This window comes from Cnephaeus nilssonii, assembly GCF_951640355.1.
Source record: "Cnephaeus nilssonii genome assembly, chromosome: 14".
In the NCBI taxonomy this organism is placed as follows: domain Eukaryota; kingdom Metazoa; phylum Chordata; class Mammalia; order Chiroptera; family Vespertilionidae; genus Cnephaeus; species Cnephaeus nilssonii.
The window spans coordinates 25,009,019-25,036,997 of record NC_137085.1 but is presented as its reverse complement, the minus strand read 5'-3'; the positions used below and the strand labels follow the sequence as shown (position 1 = coordinate 25,036,997).

Here is a 27,979-nt window from a genome sequence, read left to right as displayed (position 1 = left end):
ATTTCAGCCGAAACCTGGGACCTAAACAAGCCAGCGAGTTTTACAGCACGCCGTGCCCTCAGCTGCTCCCCCGCTGACATGCCTCCTCAGACTGGCCTCTGGCTCCTTTGAAGAGTCGGAAGCTGACAGGTCCTGTCAGTGTGTCCACAGCAGCAAATGAGCTTTCAGTCATCGCCCCAAGAACAATGGGCTCATAGTCTGGACCCCCCTGGGGAGGCAGTTCCACAGCCCCCCTGGCTGCGCCTCCGTGCAGCCTGAGACCTGGGACATCAGCTCCCACAGGGCTCCTGGGAGGTGCAGGCTGTGGGAAGCCGCATGTCTGGTGACAGTGAGAACACTTCCTGATGCTGGTACAGCCTTACATACCTTCCATGGTGAGGACAGGGGCCCAGAGAGCTGTCTGGGGCAGTGCAGTGTGTGGTGCCGCCTGACCTCAGGAGCCCTGTGGGGGACCGGGAACAGGGCTGGCACAGAGGCCCGGTCATTCGGCTTCTGGTACAGGGGGGTGGTGTGGAGGGAGAGGCAGGCTGCAGGGGGTGCTGGGATGGGGTGAGAGGTCGAACCTCAGGGCCCAGAGGAAATGAAGCTTAGTCTCAGTGAGTTTTATTGCCAGTCAAGCCTTGACTGTTTTAAAGATTGAAGCCAGATACTGGACAAGCTAAGTTGGGCTGGAAAGTTGCTGTGTAAAACACTTCTTTTTACGTCAACATGTGTAAGGCACCTTTCTGTCAGCTCTTTGCCAGCGTGTGCTGAGCTCCTATCCAGCAAGGGGGGTGGGCCAGGAGAGCCCTGAGCCTGGGGCTGAGAGGAGGAGTGGGCATGTTAGGTTTCTTAGCCAACAGGAGTGCAAGTTCTCCTTGAGAATGGGGCCACTGGGGCCATCGGGCACAGGCTCAGTCTCCAAACAGAGTAGATTAGGGGGAGGCTGTGCCCACTGAAGGCCGGAGCCGCTGCCACTTCAGCCAACACCTGGGCTTCCCAGGGGTCCTCTGCCCGGAGCACAGAGGATGTGGAAGACACTTGGCATCTCAAACAGAAGGAACTGAACTCCTGGTGCTGCCCTGTATCTCCAGCTTTTCTCTACAGCTGGCTTTTCGGAAGTGGGATACATCCTGTGGTAGAGGGATGGCATGGTTTGTCACTCCAGGTAAAGACAGGCCTGTAGTTTGACTGAAATCAGCCTCTTAGGGCAGGAGGGAGGGGCTGCACCAGGCGCTCCAAGGAGCTTTTAGGAGACTTGGGGAGGTTCTTGCCCACTTGGTGTGCCTTGAGATCAGGCACTGGGCCTGCCGCCTCTGCAGCACCCTGCGGGCCCAGCAGGAGTCAGTCAGCTACAGAGAAGGAAGACAGCAGCTTTCCCTGCGAGGCTTCAGAGCAGCTGTGTTCAATGTGAAGGTTGGGAGTGCACGTGGATGAACACCATCAGATAACACGAGACATAAATACAGCCATCACCTGCATGCCCCCAGCCTCTCACCCCAGGCTCTACAGATCTTAGTAAAATACAACTCTTACCTGTGCCACTGTTCTTAACCAGTGTGGGTGCCCACCAAGAGCAGAGTACAGGCCAAAGTCCTCAGCCACACTTAGCTGTTGGACCACAGAGCACTGAGTTTGAATGTTGGTCTACCTGACGCTAGCTGTGCGGCCTTCTACAAGTTCCTCAGCCTCCCCACCCGTTTGAGAGAGATAATTGACGTACAGCACTCTGTAAGTTTAAGGTGTAAAGCATAGTGACTCAACTTACATACATTGTGAAATGATTACCATAGTAATGTTAGTTACATCTATCTCATTTTTTTTAAAGGAAAAAGATTTTATTTCCTTGTGATGAGAACTCTTAGGATTTACTCTCTTAATAACTTTCATATATTCCATAAAGCAGTGTTAATTAGTTACCATGTTATACGTTACAACCCCAGTGCTTACTTATCTTATAACTGGAAATTTGTACATTTTGACCATCTTCACCCAAGTTCCCCTCCTTCCACCTCTTTCCTCTGATAGCCACAAATCTGATCTCTTTTTCTATGAGTTTGATTGTCTTTGGTTTATTTTTAACACTGCACAAATGAGTGTTAAAATGCGCAGGTATGGAACTGCAAATCACATGGTAGCTCTTTTTATTTTTTGAAGGAACCTCCATATTGTTTTCTATAGGTAATGGTTGTACCAATTTATAATCCTACCCACGGTGCATGAGGGTTCCCTTTCTTCCACATCCTCACCAGCATTCACCTCTTGCCTTTTTGATGCCTTTTATTTATTTTTATGTTTTGTCTGATTGCTGTGGCTAGGACTTCCAGTACTATGTTGAATAGTAGTAGTGAGAGTAGGCATCCTTGTCTTGTTCCTATATTAAAGGACATTTTTTCATCCTTTCAACATTGAGTTTGACGTTAACTATGGACTTCTCATATATGGTCTTTATGATGTTGAGGTCCATTTCTTCTATACCAGATTTGTTAAGGGATTTTATCATACAGATATTCAGTTCTGTCAAATGCTTTATCTGCGTCTTTTGTGATGATATATTTTTCTTTTATTCTATTAATGTGATGTTTCACATTGATAGATTTATGTATGTTGAACCATCCTTCATCCCAGGGATAAATCCCATTTGATGTCAGGGCAATTCATGAAGTGAATTTGGGACTGTTCCTGCCTCTGTGAACTTTTGGAAGAGTTTGAGAAGGATTGGCATTAATTCTTTTTAAATGTTTAGTAAAATTCATCAGTGAAGCCATTTGGTCCTGGCTTTTCTTCATTAGATTTTTTATTACTGGCTCAGTCTCTTTACTCATTACTGGTCTTTTCAGATTCTCTATTTCTTCCTGAGTCAGTCTTTGTAGGTTGTCTACTTCTAAGAAGTTTTCTGTTTCTTCTAGGTTGTCCAGATTGTTAGCATCTGGTTGTTTATAGTAACCTCTTATGATCCTTTGTATTTCTGTGGTATCAGTTGTAACAAGTCATCATTTTCATTTATAATTTTGTTGATTTGGATCTTTTTTCCCTGGTTATTCTAGCTAACGGTTTGTAAATTTTGTTTATCTTTTCAAAGAATCTTATTTTCCTGTTCTCTGTTTTATTTATTTCTGCTCTAATCTTTATTATTTCCTTCCTTTGGGCTCAGTTTCTTCTTTTTCTAATTCATTAAGGCATGCAGTTAGGTTGTTTGAGATCTTTCTTAATGTAGGCACTTATTGCTATGAACTTCCCTCTTAGAATTGCTTTTGCTGCATCCCAGAACTTTTAGTATGTTGTTTCCATTTTTGTTTGTCTCAAGATACTTCCCCCCCTTTAATTTCTTCTTTGATCCATTGATTGTTAGAAGAGTGTTGCTTAATTTTCATGTATTTGTGAATTTTCCTCCTTTTATTGATTTCTAGTTTTATACCATCACTAGTAGCCCATTTGCAGGATTCAATCCTGCAAGCGGCCGCTTCAGCCGCGTGCACTGCCGCTGCCGCAGCCTTGGGGCCACCACACCTGCACCCGCGCGCCACTGCCGCCCGCCTTGCTCCGCCCCGCCGCGCCCCGCCCCGCTCCGCCGCGCCCTGCCCTGATGGTGGGTGGCCAGTGGAAAACTGCTGCTGGCGGAAAACTGGTGCCAGCAGCCACGCAATTGGCCACCCCGAGTTCTGCCACCAGCGTCTTCCGCCGGCCGCATGGGTCCTTCCGCAGCGTTGGCCGTTTAGGCTGGCGGTAGGAGCGGGGGGCGGGGACTCGAGTCCCCGCCCCCCGCTCCTACCGCCAGCCAATCGGCCACCCTGAGTCCCGCCCCCCCGCGCCTCCAACCGGCCCAATCGTGGGCGTAGCGGAGTGATGCAATTTGCATATTGCCTTTTTATTATGTAGGATGGTCAGAGAAGATACTGAATAAGATTTCAGTCTTCTTGAATTTGGTGAGATTGTTGTGGTCTAACATATGGCCTATCCTAGAAAATGTTCCATATGTGCTTGAGAATGTGTCTACTTCTATGGTCAGCTAGAATGTCCAGTATATCTATTAGATCCATTTGGTCTATAGTGTTGTTCTAATCCACTGATTCTGTGTCTGAATGATAGATCCATTGTTGAGTGTAGGGCACTAAAGTCCCCAGCTATTATGTTTATTTTTTCTGTTAACTGTTAGTTCTGCTTTATATACTTAGAGGCTCTGATGTTGGGTGCATATTTAAAATTGTTGTATCTTCTTAACCCCTTTATCATTATTAGTCTCTTTTTACCATTTTTAAAGTCTGTTTTATCTGACTTTATCTGAGTGTAGCTACCCAGTAATTTTTGAGGGGTTATCATTTGCTTGAAATAGCTTTTTCCATCCCTTCACGCTTAAAGTTTATCTCTTATAGGCAATATATTGTTGGATCTTGTTTTTGTTTTGTTTTTAATCCATTCAGCCATTCTGTGTCTTTTGACTGGAGTATTTATTCCATTTATTTTTAAGGTAATAATTGATGGATAAGGACTTATTATTGCCATTTTGTTTATTGTTTTTGGCTGCTTTGTAGATTTCTTTTTCCTTGTTTTTTGTATTGTTTTTTTTGTTTGTTTTTATCTTTCTTTCCTTTTTTTTTTTTTTTCTTTGATGCCTTTTGGTATCAATATGCTTTGATTTCTTTATGTTCTTTTGTGTAACAAGTACAGGTTTTCCCTTGTGGTTACCATGAACCATACATAAGATATCTTAAAATTATAACACCCTATTTTAAACTGATAACAATTTAACTTTGATAGCATTCCTAAACTTCATACTTTTACTCCCCTGCTCACATTTTAAGTTATTGATATCACAGTTTACATACCTTATATTGTATATCCAATAACAAATTATTATAGTTATGGTTATCTTCATACATTTGTTAACTTTTAAACTAGAGTTGTAAGTGAATTATATACCATCATTACCATATTACAGAATCTAACTTTGACAATGTTTACTATAACCAGTGAATTTTTTATTACCTTCTTATATTTTTATGATGTCAATTAGCTTCCTTTTACTGCCACTAAAAGATCTCCCTTTAGCATTTTTGTAAGGCAGGTCTAGTGGGGATGAACTCTGTGAGCTCTTGTTTATTCAGGAAAGTCTTTATCTCTCCTTAATTTCTGAAGGACAGCTTTGCCAGGTATAGAGTTTTTGGTTGACAGTTTTTTCCTTTCAGTACTTCAAATATACCATCTCATTCTGGTTTCTGAAAAGTTTCTGTTGAGAAATCTGCCAAGTCTTATGGAAGTTCCCTTGTACGTAACTTCTGTTTTTCTTCTTGCTGCTTTCAAAATTCTCTGACTTTTGGCAATTTAATCATAATGTGTCTCAGTGTAGCCCTATTCTGGTCCAATCTATTTTAAGTTCTTTGGGCCTCATGAATCTCTTCCAGGATTTGGGAAGTTTGCAGCCATTATTGTTTTAAATATACTTTCTGTTCCTTTCTCTTTCTCTTTTCCTTTTGGAATTCCCATATGTAGATATTATTTCTTTTCATTGTGTCCCATAAGTCCTGCAGGCTTCTTTTTACTCTTTTATTTTTTCTCTTCTGACTGGATAATTTCAAATGTCCTGTCTTCTAGATCACTGCATGGTCAAGTCTGCTTTCGAATTCTTCAATTTTAACTCAATTCTCTATTAAATTTTTCAGTTCAGTCCTATTTTTTATGCTAGGATTTGTTTGGTGCCTTTTTTGGTGGTTTCTCTTTCTTTGTTGAATTTCTTTCCATTTGGTTTATGTATTTGTCTTCCTAATTTCATTTAGTTGCCTGTGTGTTGTTGTAGTTCCCTAAACTTCTTTAATATGATTATTCTGCATTTTTTGTCTGACTATTAATAGATCTCCATTTCTTTAAGGTCAGTTATCAGAGTTTTTTTAGTTTCCTTTGGTGGTGTCATGTTTACCTGATTTTTCCCGATTCTTGATTACTTAAGTTGATATCTGCACATTTGAGTAAGCAATTTCCTTTTACAGATTTGCTTTGATGGAGACAGTTCTTCACCAGTCGGCGCAGTTGAGTTTCTGGACATGTTTGCTGGTTAAGTTCTTAGGCAGTTGAAACTTCCTGTCTCAAGGCCCAAGTTCTGAGGGGGAGAGGCATAGGTTAGCTAAGAACAGTTGATAAGGCTGCTGGCTTGGTTCCCTGCCCAAGCAAAGCTGTAGGATGAGCTCTGTGGTTGCATGGGTTCTCTGGGCAGGCTTATAGTCATTTGGGACTGGGTACTCTACTTAGCAATGAATTAGCTTTTCTGCCTGGCACAAAAGCAGAACAGGCCTCAGGGCCTGCACAATCAGGCAAGACTGTACACTGAATTCCCTGGCCAACCATGGCCATGGGTCTTAGTTTGCAGAGGGAGAAAGCCACAGGCTGTGCTGTTTGCTCAAGTACCACTGTAAGGATTGTTGGATGGGCTATGCAGGTTCCTCTGTGCTCTGGTTAGATTCCCTGGTAGGGCAGGCTGTATTCAGCAATGGCCAGGCTATAAGTTACTTTCCCTGCCCAGGCATAGTGGGAGAACTGATCTCCAAGGGCAGCAAGGCTTTGTTTGTGATCTTGATTCAAGCCGACCTGCTCCCCAAGTTCCCTGGAAGAATGATGCTATTGGCCTTTCTCTGCAGATGATCAGCTCTGCCTGCCATACTCTGAGTGCTGCTGGGCTGTGCAGCTTCCAGGTGGTCTGGCCACCATCTCCGATCAGGCAGGGGCCAGGAGCTGTAATCAGCAGTGAGTGCAGCTATCACTGCCTGGGTGAGGTCAAACTGGGTTCCAGCAACTCTTTAAGGGCCTGAATCAGGTAGACCTGTATCCTGAGTTCTCTGGTCAGACTGTGCCACCATCTTGGCTCTTCAGATAAGCAAAGGCACTGGTTGGGACTACTACTTGGATGCCGTAGGTACGAACTCAGTCTGCAAAGATCCATGGACTGGTTGTTGTAAGTCCCTCCCCTATTCCGTGTCACAGATGCCCCTGCACTCTTCTTGGGGAAAGACTGGAATGGGGGCTCCCAAGAAGCAACCCACAGTGCTGGGGAGCTGGATGTCTGCTCTGGCTTCTCTTTTCCTAATGGAGGAGCTGTAGGCTCAAGGTAGACCTCTCAGCATGATGCTGCACTGAGCAGGGAAAGGGTAATGCTGTCACCATGTAGCCACTCCTCTTACCCTTTTAATGGGGCCTGTCTTGGTCTCAGTGGTGCAGGGGGTTCTTCAGCCGCTAGATCCTAGAAATCCTTTATTCTAGGATTTTCTCCAGTGGTCTCTTATCCATGAACAGTTATTAGTTGTTCTTTTGATGAGGGAGCGTGAAGTCAGGAATGACCTATGTCACAATCTTGATAACGTCACCTCAACTCAGCCTTTATCAGACTCATGACATCTGCCTCACAAATTTAGTTTCAGGCTTAATCATAGGGAGAGCGCCTAGTATACAACAGGTCCTGAACAAACGTTGGCTTTTTCCCGTGTAGCCCAGCCTTCCAATATCATTCCCTCACTAATACACAATGCTTCATACACACCTCCTTACTGACTTTCCTGTACAAACGTTTGTATCTCTCTGTTCATGCCAATTCTGCCTAGAATGCCCTTTTCTCACTAAGTTCCTACTCATTCTTCAAAACCCCCAGCACAGCCAAATCACTAATTATCTGTCCCACATTTGTCTCATGCCATCCAGCTCCTTGCTCTCAGTACTTCTGGCCTATCCCATCTTGAAGGCAAGGACTCATCTTAATTGCTTCCTAATTCAGAAACTATTCAATGGGAAAAAAAGCAGAATTCAACATTGAACATACTGCTACTGAAATTAGGAATGGGAGCTTGAAAGATCTCCCAAGTTCAACAAATACTATTCCTATAGCTTCTAGGAGCCTTAAAGAAATTTTGTTTTCTCAATACTGTGATCTTCCCTTCTCTGATCCCACCAGCTACCAGCTCAGGAAGCACCTGTCCCACCTTCTGCATATGAAGCAGCATGGAGCCAGAGATGAGGACAGATGGAACCGAGAATGCATGGCATTGCTCCTCCAGGTTTGGAGAAAGGAACTGGAACTAAAACCCTCAAAAGCCACTGCAGTAAGCAGGACCACCAAGAATCCATCCAAGAGCAGCTCGGGCACAAAGTCCACCAGGCACTCAGTGCTCAAGCAAATCTACGGTAACTGTCTTTCTAGGCACTTTGTAGTTTACAGGATGCACCCCCAGCATGTCACATCAGAATCTGAAATGGGATTTAATTGCATTGGGCAAACCTCCGTTCAGGTAGAAACTTGATTATATTTCCAGTCACCAAGAGAATCTCAGCACATTTAGTGCCACGCTTCCAGAAATTCTGGATCAGAATTGGTTTGAGATGAGGCATTCTGGCATCTCAGCCCAGAGAGCGCCTTCTAGCCAAAAGCTCTTCTGCTGGGTTTTGTAATGAAAGCTTTACCAGTGTAACCTCTTCAGGCCACTACTTGGGTCTTCCCCTTACATTACCAATTTGGAGGACTCCAAGCACCTGCCTGCCTCACTTTGACCTTTCCTTTGTTGAGAAAGTACAGGGCTGCCTACCTGGGAATGTCCCAAACCCAAGCACTATAGTAAATACTTTTTAGCAGACAAACTGCTGCAAATTAAAACATTTTCAGCACTGTAAACAGCCCATCAAAATAAACTCAGCAGAGAACAAGGCTGACTAGCTCCTCAACAGGGGAAAAATTTTTTTTTGAGCCAAAGCACCTTTAACAGATCTGTGGCTCAGGCAGCAAAATCTCAGAACTCGCCCCTGGCCTACTGGTATTTCCACGCCATACTTAATTTAGGCGGACACTTGTTTGCAAGCTCAAGCCTTCACTCAAGAAATTCAGATCTTGGTCAGGCCACAGCTGTCATTGTTGAGAGACAGACTATCATTGTTTACTGATTTCAGGTTGCTCTCAAGAAGGGAAAGTACATCATCCCACAAGATCTTCAAAAGCCCATTCTGTGCTGCGTCTCAACTCAGGTAAGGCAGCCACTGCACTGGCCAAGTATATTGGGAAGACAGTGTGGGGAAGCACTTTCCTTTTTCGTTTCATCCCCAAAGACAGAAGACTAATTGCCAGGGGTTTCCAATGGTCATTTGATTTCAAATAGACACCTTTTTCATCCCCTTCCTGGAATTAGTACTGCAGTCAGCCTCTATCTCCGTAGGAGGCAAGTTATTTTTGTAACCAAAGCTATTGTTAAAATTACCTCCAGTAGAAAAAATAAACTGTAGCTGCTATTGATCACCTTTACTTACTCGTTCACATACAGGAAGGGGGAAATGAAAATACTGCTGTTCTTCAAAGTCATACCTTGGGAGTTTTTGTTCCATTTTGGTTTCATATTAAGCTCCTCCAACTCCTTCCTAAAGATGGAAAGAGGCCCTTAACCACAAATTCTGGCTTTTGCTTTTTAGGGCCTCACAAGGAAGACATTAATATTTAATAGCATATCCAGTTCAGGCTCAACTGTGCACTTCCCCTCACTGGAGCAGCTCAGGAAACTTTTCCAGCTGCAAAGCAGGGTATTTTATTCAGGGCCCCTTCATTCACACCAGCATTAAGTTTGGGTGATAAGTTCAGTGCTGTCAGCAGTTAATGCCAGGTCGGTGTTTCTCGTGGGTGGCTGTGACAACACTGCCCCTTCCTCCCAATCCAGTCATCCTGCAGGACAGAGTGCAGCTGGGAAGGTGAACAATGACTGTCAGCATGAACTTTAACATTCATTTAGTTTTTGATGGGGGGAAAACTTGGAGGTAAGGGGAGAGTAATTACTGCCAAATCTTTAATAAGAAGAGTCAGGCAACTCCTGTAATATAGGCAGGCTGATCAGGGAATGGTGGGTGGGGTAGTTGGAAACTTTCCAAGTAATTAAGGCCCATTGTCGTTCTATGTAAAAAAACAAAAAAACAAACAAAAAAACCCACTCATTATACTTGAGTGAATTAAGGATAGTTTCAAAAACAGACCAGTCAGATTTAACTACCAGAGGAGTAGCAGTTAGATAAACATGTCTCAAGGGAAAAACCCAGTACTATCAGAAATCTTTAAAAATGAAGGTATTTAGTAGTACAAAAGGTTTTTAAAGGACTCACAGTTAAAGAACAAAGAAATGGAAAGAAATGCATAACCATTTCTTAGGACTTCATATGAACAGCTTTACCCTATACATATAATTCAGACAGGTTTAAAAATGGACAAGGACTGAAGGGAATCTTTTCCTAAGCCTAAACTTGGGCAACACAAGGTTTTTATTAGGCTCACCCACCCTTGTCAACCATTAACCAGCAGATGCTCAGAGCTTCTAGCTAGTTTAGCTGAAGCCTGTGTTTTATACAGAAAACAGGTCTATAAATTTCCATGATATAGGTATGACTTGAACATACATGTAAGTTTCTGCAATGTGAAATCAGGTATCAGATTGAACCAAAAAGAAGAAATCATTAATTTTGGTCTTCAAACCTTGACTAGAAATAGTTCATTTTTTTTGCTTGAGAATTCCTTAGGGTTAAGTACCTTCTGATTTTGCTCAGTTCTGTTTTGCTTTAGAAATTGTTTGGCACACTGTAGGTATTCAGATATTTGAGTGAAGACTGTTGCTCCCAACCTTACAGGAGGAGCAGAAAGTGAGCTGGATAGAAAAAAGTAACAGCACTCACAGGCTGTTTCTCTACATGTATTAGGGAGACAGTTCAACAATCCAACAATCCCTGTTCTCTCGTCTTCCACACCCAACCCTGCAAACTAACCCCAAAGAATAGCACATAGCACATAGTAATGATCAGAGTGTGTGAGTGTGTGTTTGTGTGTGTGTGTGTGTGTGTGTGTGTATACACGTACAAATACAAACAGGCTCTCCCAAATTTGGGGGTCCAGCTCTTTAAAAACAACTCCCTTAAAAAAAAAAAAAAACATTCCACTGAATAAAATAACCATGGCTAAAGTGACTATTAGTAATGGTATCCCCTTGTATGAATGTAGAATATTCCTGCCCACCTACAACAGGGTATACAGATAAAACCTCAAGACTTTAGACAGTAAAGGCAGCCAAAAAACATGCCAGAGTTCCAAAGCTGTAGTTCAACAGTAATCAAAACAGGACAGAAAAAGTAAGACGTGTGTAACTTTTTAAAACTACTCACCTTTCATGTTTGCTTCTTTGTTCCACAGAAAGTTAGGGGCACATAGCATTGTAGCCTCAGCAAGGTCTCTTAACCATGTGGGGCCTCAATATCCTTAACTGTTAAATGAGAGGGTTGAGTACACCACTAATTTTTCCAATTGTGGTGTCCTACAATTTTATAATTTCAAAGTCATATAAAGGCCTAAAAATCCATTTCAAGTTTGATATATCTTATCAGTCTATCATCTGAATAGTTTTCAAATCTATTTTCTAGAATGGACTATAGCCAAGTGTGTAGCACATGGCGTTAAAAGATATGTACATGTATGTGTATGTCTAAGTTTGTATTGTTGTATTAGAGAGATGCACAGAGAGAAAGATATACCAGTTATTCCAGGCCGGCTAAAGGTCTAGGCTCACACCCGCCCCTCCCACTCATGGTTCTTCCTTGAGATGTCATGTATCTTTGAGATGCTGGAAAACGCGAGGCTGATACAGCATCTTGTCTCTACAACACACCGGCCATCACCTTTTTTGGCACCATGTATAATCCAAACCTAAACCCTTTTTCCTTACTTTAAAATTAATAACCTATTTACCTGTATTTAACAGTGAGCAATTTGCAGTGTATACACCTTCTTGAGAACAGTGGAAGATCAAAGAATTTTTCTTATAACCTGCAATCAGCCACTCAATCAAAATACAAAACAAAGCCTCGACTGCCTATGGAGGAGGACTGTGCCCGGGGTAACTGGAATAAGCTAGTGTAGAGTTCTAATTATCTGTTGACTTTCTCTTACATCTTGGGAAAACTTCAATATCCATGCCTGAAGCCTTATTAGCCTGAACATGTGGTAACTGAAAGAAAATGTCAGAATGCTTTCTTTCTGCTCTGACACAGCATTGTTTGGATATTATCTTAACCTGCGCTGAGAAGACCAGGGTACACTATGCCTAATCAAAACTGTCTAGCTGTCTGCCTTCACCTGTCAGTGTGGCTAGAAAGGAGGATGTATAACTCTGTCAAGTCTAAGGAAAACTAAGAACATGAGGGCTGCCGAGTTAGGATTTCTGCCAGCCAGCTGGTCCAGGCCTGGTTTTCTGGCTTCAGTGAAGAATCTAAATGAGACGGCAAGGAGCCTGTCCTGCAGCAACCACCTTCATTTCACTATTTTTCTGGAATCTGATGCAACAAATTTCATTACAGAAACTACATCCTATTATTCCATTATCGGTTTTAAGTTTTAGACCAGAATCATGATCTAGCGTTTGCTTTTAGAAATTATCTGTAAGATCAATAAGTGCTCTGTTCACCTCTGCTGACTTCTTACATATTTTACAGTCATGTTAGCCTCTGAAGGCCACAGGCTGCTGCCACGCCCTCTGTGAACAGAGATGCTGGTATCACCAACACCAAGGAAATCGGGCAGGTGTACAGACCAGGCATTTATGCACCAGGTACCAAGGCCTTAACATTCCACTTGTATTTTCTGCCCGACTTGCAGAGGTGAGCAATCATATCAAAATGCCATTCCTATTGATGGGAAACTGCTAATACATACATTCTAGCTCTCTAAGAACACCTAGTTTAAACAAAATTTAGTGATTTGGGGCTTTTTCACATTTTTAAGGGCAAAGCTAATGTAGGAATGGAGACAGACACAAAGAGTGACATAGGAGGCTCACAAATACTTCTAGAACTGCTTCCATTTTCTTAAGATTACTGTCACCTTTGTCCTGACAGTAGAAATAGGAAGCAACAAAGTATTAATGTAATCCCCTTGATTTTTTTTATAGTTTGCTAATTAAATTATTTCCTGACTAGAAAAATCAACCTATCAGAAAACACAATACAGCTGGTAATTTTTGGAGACCTGTAATGGGTTAGAAAATAACTTTTAAAGTAGTTATCTCAGACCAACCACCCTTTAGGTATAGGAAAACCCAAAACAACTATCTTGAAACCTTGCCCCCTGCACTAAGGGTACAAAACCTCTGCAGATAACACCGTCATAGTGAGAAGCTCAACAGCATCCTGGGTAAGAGTAACCACCCCCAAACAAAACGATGAGGTTTGCCTGGATGGGATCTCAAAGGTTTAGCTAAATTTTTGGTAAATAGTGGACAGTACCATGTTATCACTCTGTATTTTGTAAATAGTTGGTTCCTATGAAATGTAAATATCCTGCCACATATCACGTGCTACTCCAGGAAGCCAGCCTGCATGGTTTTCCTACCTTAGTGCAAAAGAATGTTCATAACAACTTCTTTAAAAGTTCAGCTTTAATGACAAACATTTCTTACATCAGTCTCTTCAAAATTAGATGTGAATAAACAATTTTAAACAGGAAGTGCCATGGTGCCTCTTTCATATACTGTATTCAACACACTGGGCCCCTGAGGATGCCCAGTGATATACACATTAAAGCAATAATGTAAGTCTGTAAGCCACTGCTCCTGAACACCTCCACTCTTCAATGCCTGTAAAAAAAAAAAAAAGACTAATTTGAGAATTCCACTAAAATTGCTATGCTACCTGAAGTGCTTTTCACATCCAAACTTCTCAAGAGCCACTGCAACAGTATCCTCATCTGTAAATCACCACAGGAACTCTTACTGCAAATGGGGACCTATTAACCCGGCATTATTAGGCGGTGAAAAATTCCTAGTTACGCCCTTTCATATAAGTGATATCAGTTTCTCATTTTGTTTGTTCCCTCCCACAGATACTAGGGACTGATGAAATTTCATCACCCACCATCCTATACTGGACTTCCTCCCTTTGGTATTCTAGAGTCTCTCAATCTTTGTCCAGGGCAGACAATTTCTGTCATTTCTTCCTCAACCTTCTATTTCTGAATTACTATTACATATATTAATCAATAACCTCCCCCAACCAAATATCTATACCAAAAAAACACACCAAAACTCCCAAATTCTTCCAAACTAAAAATGCCAAAGGAATCTGATAACAGAACTGCCCCACCCCTCACAAAACACACAACTGAATACAGACAACCAACCATTAGACAAAGCTGAAGCCTACAACTTCTTTCTCCAACTTCTTACTCTCCAGGGAACCAACGAGAAATTGGCCTGAAGTTTATTCCTGCTAAATAATTTGCTAATGACAGCTACCTAAAAACTTTACGTGGCTGATCTCATTAATGGTCACCAAAACCCAACAAAATTACTATAGTCCCACTTCTACACCTAGGAAAACAAGCTTGGCTAGGTTTAAAAACAAAACGTATCAAATGATCACAGATAATCATCAGTCTCTATTAGATACAAGGAGTGATGACTCTGAGGCCTGTACCTTTTCCAACTAAGCTGCCTGAACCTTAATTCGGTTTAAGTATTTTAAGGCTTTTATGGCCAATTTTGGGACTAAGGAAATTCCACAGGTTAAGTGACTAGACTACAGGAAAAACCTTGGGAAATCACCACTGGGCTGGATTCCAGGAGTTCGGTCAATGCACAGGAACCCTGTGCACCCCCATGCCTTGCCATGAAACCTTTCTAGTACTAACAATACGAAGCCTTTGTTCCATGCTCTTACCGTGATATTCTTGATGATCTGCTGCACCAAGATGGCATTGGTCAACATATGAGTCCGAAGGGGTGCGTGCTGAAGCAGCAGGCGAAGCAGCTGGCCCACAACAGGCAGCTCCTCGGGAGCAGCTCTGCTCACCCGCAGGCTCTGCAGCATCAACCTGAGGACTCGAGGCAGGAGAGCCAAGACAGAGACACAGACCCCCCACAGCTTGTCCCTACAAGAAGCAACAAAAACGAGTCAGTGAGCCAACACATTCAGAAGAGATTAGACAACGATCTTCTATAGCATGCATGCATTACCTATGGACACAGACAAAAGGGTGGCGAGGGTGTGGGGTGGGCTGGGGTGGGGACCGTGTGGAGGGGAACTCTGGGGAGAAAAAGGAGGGACATCTGTAATAATCTCAACAATAAAGATTAAAAAAAAAAAAACTTCCTGCGATGAATTTTAATAGGCATACCAATAAGAACATAGGCATGAGAACACTTTTTAAAAATTAAAGTGAAATATTCCAAACTACCCTAGAAGCTTTAGTCCGAATTTCATATGAGAACAAAAGTAATGACTAATTAAAACACTAGTATTTTAGAACAATTTCCTTAAGTTCAAGAATTTAAAATTCCACTCTGGCTATTTCTAATGAAGCCCAGAGCAAAATACAAAGGCTTGTACTAGTAAACTCATCCTTCTAAAGGTAGCAAGGTTAATAAAGAAAGCTCTCAAAAAACTTATAATGCTATCTAACTTTCCAAATCTGTTGCTTAAAAGAAAAAATGAAATTGAAAAATTTTCAAACCATAAAAGAGTCATGAAAGGACAAAGAAAAAGCTCCGGTGCTGGAAGGAGACTTGGCTTGGGGTGATGCACACACACACAATACACAGATGATGTGCTGTAGAATCATGCACTTGAAATCTCTATAATTTTATTCATGTCACCCCAATAAAGTCAATATAAAAGGAAAAAAACTAGGTTTATACAAACTTTGAAAGAGCTTTTAGGATATTTCTAAAATCCAATTCTCCTCCACTCACAATTTTTTAAAATTGATTTAATGATGGGGAGAGTGGAACAGGTTAGAGAAAAATGTAAATTGAAGAATAAAAAATGATTACCTTTTTCTTAGATGCTCTGCTTCTCCTTTCTCTAAAGTGAGCAGGAAATAGAGAAGACTGTAGCAACAGGAAGCCAGAAAGGGCAGCAGAGTCTCACTAAGTACGCATGTATGATCCAGGAGCCTACAGATAACACCCAGAACACAGCCAGCGGTGCTGTCAGGAATTACAGAGAACCCAACCTAGGCAGAGAAAAATGAGATTAATGACATCTACAGAACAGCCCCTTCCCAGGATAAAACCAAGTCCTATTAACTGGAGCATTAACCTTACAACACATCTACTGAAAACTAGTATGTACATAATGCATGTCACCTTCCACACCTTGAGGTCCTGTTTTCCTTTGAAAATGTAATCTCTACATTAAACACATTGAAAACATGCAAATTGAAGAAATACTAGTAACCCAATCCATTGCTTCCTCTCATGACAAAGTCTTCTAAAACTTTCCAGATATTACAAGGTCTACTAATGGTTAGAAATACCATTATTTAAAAGGATTATTTCATGCATCCAAAGAAAATCTTGATACCAACAATCACACTTACCTGATCTTTAGGTTATCCAAACTGGAAAACACTAATATCTGGCACCAACCCCACCCCAGGTAATTAATTATACAAAACAGAATTCATTTTGCAATTACTCTTCCCCTGTCCTTTGATTTAGCTAGTCATTCAGACATGACTAAGTAACGGAATCAAGAAACTACTACTTAACACTCAATAGCTACACTGCTCCAAACCCCAGGTAAAGATCATGGAATCCTAATTCATCTGGATTCTACTGTATAAACTGGTAGGTGGGCTCTAACTTGTAACTGTATATATACATGGTTTAAAATCTCTTAGAAACTATCGTTGGATAATCAAAAAAAGTCTACAGGCTCTGAGGTCTTAACTTTTCCATCAGGCTGTCTGAAAATAATGGCCTAAACCAGTGGTTGGCAAACTCATTAGTCAACAGTGCCAAATATCAACAGTACAATGATTGAAATTTCTTTTGAGAGCCAAATTTTTTAAACTTAAACTTCTTCTAACGCCACTTCTTTAAAATAGACTCGCCCAGGCTGTGGTATTTTGTGGAAGAGCCACACTCAAGGGGCCAAAGAGCCGCGTGTGGCTTGCGAGCCGCTGTTTGCCGACCATGGGCCTAGACTGACTTGCATGTTGAACTTTAACGAGGATAATGAATGTAGTCAAAGGAGGGCATACATTTCTGGACCAGAGGTTTAAAAAACACAAGGTGGGGATCTTTGGAGACAAAAGGGATAAGGATTCTTCCAACTCAAGGGAAATAACATTTTAAAGAAGGAAAGGAGGTGTGGACGTGCCTATAAAATTATGCAAACAAAGTCTCTGGAAAATAAAATTTCAGATCTCTCCCTTGTACTATAATACATTCTTATAATAAAAAGCCAAAATTCAAAGTGTAAGTGTTGGAGGAAATTAAAAGCAAAACCCAGGCATACCTAATGTGAATTTAATACCAATGGGAACAAGAGACACTCACTGGCCAGAAGAAAAGTAAGTCTCATGGCTGAGCTCCCTGCCTCCAGTGACCAGGCCTTGCGCCAGTTAGGTGACTTCCCTATAGTTTAGACCAAGCATGTCAAAACATTCGGCTTGCCAGCCACGAGTTTGACATGCTTTAGACCCCAAATGTTCTGGGTGGAAATTAGATCCCAGTCTGGATACTGGATTCCCAATACACTAACATCAGGCACATGTTAAAGCATTACAAGTCAGAAGGACCTGAGGCATAATTTTAAGGTCTTTCATTGCACAGATGTAGAAATAAAAAGTAAGGTTCTGGTATCAGGCAATTTTTTCAAGTTCAAAAATTAATTAGCAACAGTCAGGAAAAACAGCAAGATTTCTCAGTTCTCGCCATAGCATCATGCTGTGAGAGGTTATTGAGCTTAGGATTCCTGATTCTCACTCTCTCCTAGGCTATGACAAACCTAATCTTAACCAATGAATCTATATGCTTTTCTGCGTAACAGAAAAAAAAGTTTAAGTATATTTACCAAATGCTTACTGATGGCACTTTGCACGATGTCAAAGCTCTGGCTTCGGGCAGGGATAACCAACAGACTGTGACACACTGTCTGTCAGAAAAGAAGAAAACCAGTAACCAAGTTAGGACACTTTAGGTCAGAAACAAGTTAAACCGACTTTTTTAACCTACTTGCTCTACATATTAATGGGAAACTTAACAAAAAATGACTCTGAAGATGCAAATGTCAAAGATCAAACAATCAAGCCTCATATATGGACTAATTTTCCAAATAATTCATTTTATTAAACATTTACTGAGTGCTGAGTTAGTCCTTTTAGGTGCCATACCCAAGAATGAAAGAATAAGAAACTTCTCTCTCACACCCTGAAGTAGCTTATAATTTACCAAGATAGAGATTGTATTTCTGTTAAATGCTATAATAAAAAGAACTGAATGATTTTAACAAAAGACTGACAAAAGCCTTTTCTCCATTTGGTGGAAAAACGTCATACAAAAACACTTATGATCCAGATATTAATACCCCGTTTGAATTAATTGTACCACTGCCTCCTATTCTCCAAAGGTAAAAGACAACAGGTGATAGGAAAAGAAAAATATGAGGAGCGTGAGAAAGAAGCAGAGGGAAGGACAGCACTGAGTTCTGAGGCACTGTGACACACGCCAAAAGCTGATGAGCGTAGTGCCAACAATGAAACATGTAGAAAAACCACAAGGAGGGACAGAGATGAGACTGGTGGAAAGAAAAACATCACTCCAGGAAGAGGATAATCTCACTACATTCAAGAGAACTGTCAATCACCCTTTAAAAACCAATAGTTCTATGCATTACTTCTCTCTAAAACTTCTAATAGATTGAGACCACTCAAGAGTTTTCAAGTGGCAATTTTTTTAATCTTTTATACCTTAAGTAACAACATATACAACACACTTTCAATGCCATCTTTCTACTTCAAAATGAGCATAGTGAATATGTTCATTGCCAAAAGGTAAATCAGGTTGCAAAGCCCTATTTAACAGCAAATGGCAACTTAATCCCTTCTCTTCTGCCTCCCCTTTCCTTCCTGAACAATTCAGTTCTAAAGCCACTGGGCGGGTTAACCATCAGCACTGGAATGGGTGGAAGAATTGCAGTGGCCCAGACAGAACAGGCTATCCATGAATAAATAGAGGCAGACTGTCAGGAGAGTTAGAGTTCAAATGGGGTGAGAAAGATGGTCTGAATGGGACAGGGGTGGCACCAAAAGGAGATGGATTACAAACAGAAGAGTTGAAAATTTATGTCCACAAAGACAATAAAAAGATCTCTGGTTGCCAGGTATTGGGTGAAGAATCGGCAGAGCACAGAGGATTTAAGGACAATGAAAATACTCTGTATTATTCCATATGATAGATACATGTCCTTTATACATTTTGTCCATAGCCGAAGAATGTACAACAGTGAATCGTAATGTGAACTCTAGACTTTGGGTGATTATATCAATGTAAACTCATTAACTGTAACAAATGTTACCACTCTGGCAGGGGATGCTACTAATGGAGGAGACTATGCATGTGTGTGGGGAGGGGATAGGAAATATCTGTTCCTTTCCTCCAACTTTGCTGTGAACCTAAAACTGCTCTAAAAAATAGTCTTAATTTTAAAAAAATCTTTGGTTGAATTTAAGAGCAGATTAGAAACTGCAGGGGGGCAAAAAATCAGTGAACTTGGAAGACACAGCACACTTTCTGAAACACAGGAAAAAGAGGCCTACAGGATAATATCAAGTCATCTAACAACGTAAACTGGAGTCCAGAAGGGGACAAAAACATGTTTAAGAAATAATGGCTGACATTTTTTCCAAACACTCAGTAAACATCGAGCTAAGAAAAAACACAAAGAAAACAGCACCATAGTACAAACTGCTGAAAAAAGTGATTAAAGGAAAATCTTTAAAATACGTTTTTTAAAAAAAAAAAACATGTAGAGAAAAAAATATTACATATGAAAAACATAGAAAAGAATGACCTCATTTATCATTACACATTACTTATGGTATGAAGAGTATAGTGTAATTTGAAGGTAGGCTGTGTTAACAAGCAAACACTTAAAAACACAAAACAATAGGCACTGGTAATATGCCAAAAGTAAACATAAATGGAATGCTAATAATTCTCAAACTAAGAAAAAGTGAATTGGTCAGAATATCTTACTACAATGGAATACTACACTGCAATGAAAAAAGAATGAAATACTACAGCACTTATAAATTAATATAGATATCTTAGTACACTGAATGAAGAGCAAATTACTGAATAATATATTATTTCCTTTTTTAAAAATTCAATAACATGTAAAACTAAACAACGTAGTTTGGAATTACATACTAATAATATAATATAATAAAACTATGAAGGCCAAAACCGGTTTGGCCCAGTGGATAGAGTGTCAGTCTGTGGACTGAAAGGTCCCAGGTTCGATTCCGGTCAAAGGCATGTACATTGGTTGTGGGCACATCCCTGGTGAGGGGTGTGCAGGAGGCAGCTGGTCGATGTTTCCCTCCCATCGATGTTTCTAACTCTCTATCCCTTTCCCTTCCTCTCTGTAAAAAATCAATAAAATATATTTTTAAAAAATTAAAAAAAACTATGAAGAAGTAAGAGATATGATAGATAAAACTTAAGATAGTGTTACTCTAAAGGGAGATGGAAAAGGCATAGGGATTTCAAAAATAATGAAAAATGTTCTCTTTCTTAAACTGGATTTATGTTTTATTATCCTTCAGAGCTTATTTATGTTAAAACTATTTTTTACAACCATTCAATATTTTATAAATGACAATTATTAACCTTAAAATCTTTCATTGGCTCTGGTATAGAAATCTCCATTTGGGAAAAGTATCTCTGTGTAGAGATTCCTTTTCCCTTTGTGATTTTTCCGTTAATTACTGTTTCCATCATTAATGGCAAGTTCCAGATCAGTGTATAGAGTATGTTATTTCTATAAAAGGAAGAAAACATAAGAATATAGGTAGTCATTTGTGAAGACAGAAGGTATGTAAAAGAATACATAGAAACTGGGGAGGGGAAATGGGTAGCTGAGAGAGAGAGAATGGAAGTCTTTTTATTATTATCCTTCTGTTCTTCTGAATTATACTTGAACACGTACTCAAAATAAGTCTGATTTTTTTTAAATCACTTCAGCCTAGGCAGATAAAACTACAACTAAGAAACCCCACTCTACCAACTAATAACTTGTTCAAATGATGTAATTAAAAAACTAAGTTTTTAACACTAAGGTAACAAAACTATGTGTAATTCTAATATGTCCTTTCACAGGAAAGGGCAATTTAAATATAGCAAAATGTATCCAAAAGAAAATTGAAATCTTCGCTTATGCAAAATATGTACTCAAGCAAATCAACAAAAGGAAAACAAACAATCCAATAGAAAAATGGGCAGAAGACCTAAATAGACACTTATCCAAAGCAGGCAAATGGCCAACAGACATGGGAAAATGCTCAATGTCACTAATCATCAGAGAGATGCAAATTAAAACGACAATGAGGTACCACCTCACACCTGTCAGAATGGCTGTCATCAATAAATCAACAAACAAATGCTGGCGAGGATGTAGACAAAAAAGAACCCTAGTACATTGCTGGTGGGAATGCAGACTGGTACAACCACTATGGAAATCAGTGTGGAATTTTCTAAAAAAATTAAAAATGGAATTTCCATTTGACCCAGTGACCCCACTTCTAGGAATATATCCTAAAAAGCCTGAAACACCAATCAGAAAGAACATATACACCCCTATGTTCTTAGCAGCACTATTTATAATAGCTAAGATCTGGAAACAGCCCAAGTGCACATCAGTAGATGATTGGATAAAAAAGCTGTGGTACATCTATACCATGGAATGAATACTATGCAGCAGTAAAAAAGAAGGATCTCTTACCCTTTGAGACAGCATGGAGGGACCTGGCTAAGCAAAATAAGGCAGTCAGAGATCACATGATCTCACACATGAACAAAATAAACTGATGGCTCTAGCTGGTTTGGTTCAGTGGATAGAGCGTCAGCCTACAGACTAAAGGGTCCCGGGTTCGATTCTGGTCTGGAGCACACGCCTGGGTTGTGGGCTCGATCCCCTATGGGGGGCATGCAGGAGGCAGCCAATCAATGATTCTCATCATTGATGTTTCTCTCTCTCCCTCTCCCTTCCTCTCTGAAATCAATTAAAAATAAATAAACTGATGAACAAAATAAATCCAGAAACAAAGAGCACAGAACAGACAGGAATCTCAGAGGGAAGGGGGTGGGTGGGAGGGAGGGACGAGATCAACCAAAGAACTTGTATGCATATCTATATATATAAAAGCCCAGCGACCGGAACGGAGGAATGACCGTAATGACCAGAACAACCGGTGGCTATGACATACACTGCGGCAGCCAACCAGCCTGATCTGGGCCCCGATCGCCCCCCCGCCCCCCGATTGGCCCCCAACACCCCAATCGGGGGCAGGGCCGGCCGCCAACTGCCCGTGGCCCCTCCCCGTGCACAAATTCATGCACTGGGCCTCTAGTATATGCATAATCCATGGATACAGACAGTGGTATGGTGACGGCCTGGGGTGGGATAGGGGCAGGCTAGAAGGGATCAATGGGGGAAACATGGGGAATATGTAATATTTTCATACTTTCAACAATAAAGATTAAAAAAATAAAAATAAAGAAACCTTTGCTTAAGAACTTCAAAACAAAAAATTAGACTTTCTGATTTTTCCTAATTTACGTCTTAATATTTCAGAGACAGCAACCTTGAAGTTTAATACATGCCCTTGTCAAATACACACTTCAGAAATATAACTGATCACATTTTCATGACAATTGTGTCTTGGCTTTACATATATTATGTGCTTATAAGAATTTAAGTTATCAGATAAAGGTTATATGAGTTGTACAGGTTACCAAGTAGACATTGGCAAATCTATGCCTGGAATATGGACTCACTAATCCCCATATAATGCCTTCTCCAATGTCCCTTAAAACAAGTACTCTTACTAATGTTGGCAAACCCAAACTCCCCAATCTAATATTGAAGGTCCTAACTTCAGTCTACCTTTCGTAGCTATCTTCATTTACCAAGAAAAAAGTTTAGATACTAAATAATGAGGTTGGTTACCCAATTCTTTATTTCTTCTCTTTTTTCTTTTTCTTTCTTTCTTTCTTTCTTTTTCTTTCTTTCTTTCTTTTTCTTTCTTTCTTTCTCTCTTTCTTTCTCTCTGTCTCTGTCTCTGTCTCTGTCTCTCTTTCTTTCTTTCTAAATGTCAGAGTTCTCGGTTAGACTTGAAAACACTTTAAAACAAGTCCCTGGCAACCTCCAAATTATTCTTGGTGACCTTGCTATCTCTCTGGCCATAATCTTGGGGCCAGAAGGGTATATAAAAAGTCACCTTTCTTCTCACTTTTTAAAATCCAGTATTTTTGGAGAACCTACATATAAACACATACCAGGCACTAGGGTAATAAAGAGAAGAGAAATGTCCTTTGGCATGCCCGAAGTATTGTGATCAGAATCAAACATGAGAGAAATCCTTCATATATCTATAAAAGGTATAGCCCTAAGATATGGTGAGGACATGAAGAGTATTCAGATCATAATGAAAGAAGTAAGCAGATCAGCTGAGTAAAATCAACTGGTACACAAAACAGAAGTAGATTATTGAACATTAACAAAGAGATTAAAAAAACTGACTTGTACTGGCAATGAGAAGTTACTAGAAAAGAATATAGTCAGTGTCCTGGCCAGAGACCTTCTTAATCATTCAAGTAAAATGAACCAGCAGAGAAGTGATAACCTCAGAAGTTGCATGAAAGGTTGAAACCAAAATTATTTGGGGATGACATAATTGCATTCATACTTGAATTCAAGTATCTTTTAATGCATGGAAAGAAAATGAAGAAATAAAAGAAACTAGTTAATATAGAAATGTTTTAGAGAATCAAATCCTTAGTATTAATGTTTTGTTATTTTAGTTTATTTACTTTACATATCTGTAACATGTAAGACAATTTTGAGGGTAAAAGATCAGCTTTATAATTCCAATTTAAACCATGTCAGTAATTAATTTAAACTCATCATTTTAATACAAATTTCACTATCAATAGTGAAGCCTAAGGTATTAAGATTTATCACATTTAAGTTCAGCTATTTAAGATTTACTTTAACATCTGTGAGGTTTGTCAGAAAACTGAACTACTTGACAAATATCGACTATACTAACAGTTAAACAGTTTAAAATTTTAACTGTTTTAAAAGAAAAAAATATAATCAAAGTCCCCTTTTAAAATAAATGCTGAAGTTTACTACATTTTTCTTAAAAGTAAGATTTGTAAGTTGAACTTTAAAGCTTGAGGAAGAATTAGGGTTTAAAACTTAATTTTAATAAAGTATAGATTAACTTAAAACCAAAGGAACTGCTCAATTTTTGTTGTTTAAAAAAAGCTACCGCCCTAACTGGTTTAGCTCAGTGGATAGAGCGTCCACCTGAAGACTGAAAGGTCCCAGGTTCGATTCCAGTCAAGGGCATGTACCTTGGTTGCGGGCACATCCCCAGTAGGGGGTGTGAAGGAGGCAGCTGATGGGTGTTTCTCTCATCGATGTTTCTAACTCTCTATCCCTCTCCCTTCTTCTCTGTAAAAAATCAATACAATATATTTTTAAAAAAGCTACCTTCAAGGACACCAAATCCTACATAAGTCTTACTCATCCTTCAATACTTCAAGTTAAATTCTTTCTTTTCTATGAAGTCTATCCTCTTTCCATAGATGTACTTATACTATCTATCCTGTGCTAGGTAAAAGGAAATAAATCAGTATCATTCAAATTGCTAATTTATTTTATTTTATTCTAGTGGCATAACCCATAATGAAAAACACTCCTGGCCAAGATCATAAACGCTTTCAGAACATGGATCATCTCTTATACTACTTTGTATCTCTAAGAATATCTCATGCAAGGCAATCCTAATATATACTATTGAACTTTAATAGCTAGTAATTTCTTTATAAATGCACTATTACCTCTGTTACATCCCAATGGTGTAAAAATTGCTCCAAGTCTGTAAGGTAAAGTAGCACAGGGGAGAGCTGTGTCTGGATGACATGAGGAACTCCTCGAAGGCTCTGAAGCCAAGTCAGCTCCTCTTTTGAAAACCCTAATTTGGGTACAAAGAAAGTCAAATTAAAAAAATAAATCACAAAGCAAGGGACATTGTTCATATTTTTTAAAAAACAGATAGATGACATGTATCTTTAAGACAAAATCATCTTTAAGCTATCTTGTTGCCTCCAAATTTCTGCATTTCATATAGTATTTTTTAAAAATGAACAGCTGATAATGGAGACAGTAAAATTCATATAATTATGTACACAAATGTGTGCTCTGACCCAATCTATAATGTAGCAAGAAACAGGCTTTCCCCCTTATATAAAGGGCTTTACGACATTTACCTAAAAAAAGTAAAAGGCAACCTTTCCAAATAACGGTAGGTTTAAAAAAGCAAATGAACAAGTAAAAGAATAGATTCCATACATATACCAAACTCTGTATTCTCTTACATAATAGCCCATTCAAACTACTATCTGATTCTCTTACCAACCCTATTACACTTGGCCTGACCTATCCACAATCCCTCTTGAGATATAGCTCTCACGATGATCAGAATACCAGCAATGTAGTCAGTCTGATCCTAGCTTTCTGCTTTGATGTTCCTATCACTATATTTTCATGAACATAGCCCAAAGCAGCATCATCTGGTTTCATAGCTACATCCCATTACTGGCTCATAATGAGCTTTCAAATACCATTAAACCTTTTGACAGGTACTACTCCTAAAATATAAAGCCCCCACCTCCATCTCAAATGTGTACATCCAAACTATCAAGTAAACATGTAGGAGTCTACATTTATCTTTTATATAAAACTAGAGGCCCGGTGCACGAAATTCATGCACTGGGGGGCTGGGGGTGGGGGGTGTTCCTCAGCCTAGATTGCGAGAGGGTACAGGCCAGGCCGAGGGACCCCACTGGTGCACAATCAAGGCCTGGGAGGGATGTGGGAGATTGGCCAGCCCAGGAGGAACCGCAGGAGGGCTCCAGGGCACGTCCAGCCCATCTCGCTCAGTCCCGATCAGCCGGACCCCAGCAGCAAGCTAACCTACCGGTCAAAGCATCTGCCCCCTGGTGGTCAGTGCATGTCAGAGCAAGTGGTTGAGCAGCCTTGGCATATCATTAGCATATTATGCTTTTATTGGTTGAACGGACAACCAGACACTTAGCATATTAGGTTTTTGTTATATAGGATTTATAGCTTTTATTATATAGGATTTATCTTGCAAGATTCAGCTCATTTCCAGAACCTATCAACTTCTCTTTGGATTCTGACCACATATTAATTATATGTCTCCTAATCACAAGTCTTCAAAAAATTTCAAAGAATCTCATCATCATCCAAGTATAAAACTGAAATGTTTAATGAGTACAATCATTTAAACAATAGTAACACTCACACATCTAACTTACGACATTTCTATATTCATTTTACCTATTTTACTTTGAGGGCAAATGGAATGTAGAAAACAACTAATCAAAATCTGATGTTCTTCCTATCAAGCTGAACATTTTGAACATGTTTAAAATGGATATTCTGTTCATCAGTTTTTAAAAGTATGCAATGGGGCTTTCTCTGGCTATCTGAATAAGAGTCAGGTATGTCCAATTCACTGTAAACAAAGACAAGAATAAAGTTGGGGGGAAAAAAGTTGAGAAATAAGACTAAGCAGAAAGTGAAAAAACAATCATGACATTCAAGTACTTCCCAAGATTTTGGTACTTGTAGTATGAGATGCAAAGATGAATCATGCATCTTCCTGCCTCAAGAGCCTGACAATGTAGGGTACAAATATTCCTTCAAAGATTTTTTTTCTTTTTTTTTTTTTAAATATATTTTATTGATTTTTTACAGAGAGGAAGGGAGAAGGATAGAGAGTTAGAAACATCGATCAGCTGCCTCCTGCACAACCCCACTGGGGATGTGCCCGCAACCAAGGTACATGCCATTGACCGGAATCGAACCCGGGTCCTTTCAGTCCGCAGGCCGACGCTCTATCCACTGAGCCAAACCGGTTTTGGCAAAGATTTCCATTTATTAATCAATAAAATTCATTCTAAGAGACATTTATCATCCTCAAAACTTAGAACCAAACATAAAGGACAGTAAATTTTAGGATAATCTTCATACTAGATATTTTTCTTTCCTTAACTTGGTAGGTGAATGTGGTTACCTGTAAGTGTTGAAAATAAGAAGCTGAAATAATCCACATCACTCATCAAACAGTCTTTAACTGAATATTTCCAACCAGAAAATGATGATCTACAATAAACAATGGGAGAAATATTACCAGAAGTGACCAACTTGAAGACTCAAGAATAACAACACAGAATATAACCATTTTTTCTTTTTAAAAACAAGTCTGATTTAATAGCTTAAACAAAATCTAGAGTATGTATTAACTTTATATATAAGAGCTCAACTACCATGATATGGAAATTTTAACTTTTAACATATTTATATTTATGTAAAGTCTCATTAAAAAGCGTAATTGGCCCAAAGAGTATATGGTATAACTTAGAAAATTTCTACACATTTGAAAATCATACTCTAAGAAGCCAAGATTAAGTTTTGTTGTTTTGGTTTTGTTTATTTTTTAAATATATTTTTATTGATTTCAGAGAGGAAGGGAGAGAGAAATAGAATCATCAATGATGAGCAAATCATTGATGGGCTGCCACCTGCATGCTCCCTACTGGGGATCAAGCCCACAACCCAGCATGTGCCCTTAACTGGAATCGAACCGGGGACTCTTCAGTCCACAGGCTGACGCTTTTTCCACTGAGCCAAACCAACTAGGGCTAAGTTTTATTTTTCAGTAGTTTTAGCTGCTATGCATTTACTACTTGATTTTTATAAAGTCTCACCTTGCTTACTTTAAACAAGCTCCAGATTCCTACCTAAGCCAAAGTATCTTAATTAGGCAAAGAATACTTACATTTAAAGCCACTCAAAGATAACTAACTATATGCTCCCATACTTTGCAAAGCTGTAACTAGGTCTGCTTAATAGT

At 39.8% G+C, this 27,979-nt stretch overlaps 2 protein-coding genes across 4 annotated transcripts in view; one reads left to right on the top strand and one right to left on the bottom strand.

Moving 5' to 3' along the window:
* The window catches only part of INVS (inversin), a 152,513-nt gene that overhangs the window by 106,647 nt on the left and 17,887 nt on the right, over positions 1–27,979 (top strand). Inside the window, exons 15-17 of one of the 3 annotated variants that reach the window (XM_079791105.1) lie at positions 7,913–8,142; positions 8,899–8,973; positions 12,460–12,589. In XM_079791105.1, the coding sequence (XP_079647231.1) occupies positions 7,913–8,142; positions 8,899–8,973; positions 12,460–12,506 (352 nt within the window). In that variant the 3' untranslated portion in view covers positions 12,507–12,589. Of the gene's footprint in view, positions 1–7,912; positions 8,143–8,898; positions 8,974–11,729; positions 11,901–12,459; positions 12,590–27,979 lie in introns of those variants that run through there. The other 2 variants (XM_079791107.1, XM_079791106.1) reach the window with 2 other exon arrangements.
* TEX10 (testis expressed 10) overlaps positions 13,455–27,979 on the bottom strand; it is a 32,863-nt gene continuing 18,338 nt past the window's right edge. Inside the window, exons 10-15 of the mRNA XM_079791108.1 lie at positions 27,140–27,228; positions 24,879–25,012; positions 17,821–17,901; positions 15,792–15,973; positions 14,680–14,890; positions 13,455–13,598 (exon numbers count right to left, since the gene is read on the bottom strand). Of these exons, the coding sequence (XP_079647234.1) occupies positions 13,458–13,598; positions 14,680–14,890; positions 15,792–15,973; positions 17,821–17,901; positions 24,879–25,012; positions 27,140–27,228 (838 nt within the window). The 3' untranslated portion in view covers positions 13,455–13,457. The remainder of the gene's footprint in view (positions 13,599–14,679; positions 14,891–15,791; positions 15,974–17,820; positions 17,902–24,878; positions 25,013–27,139; positions 27,229–27,979) is intronic.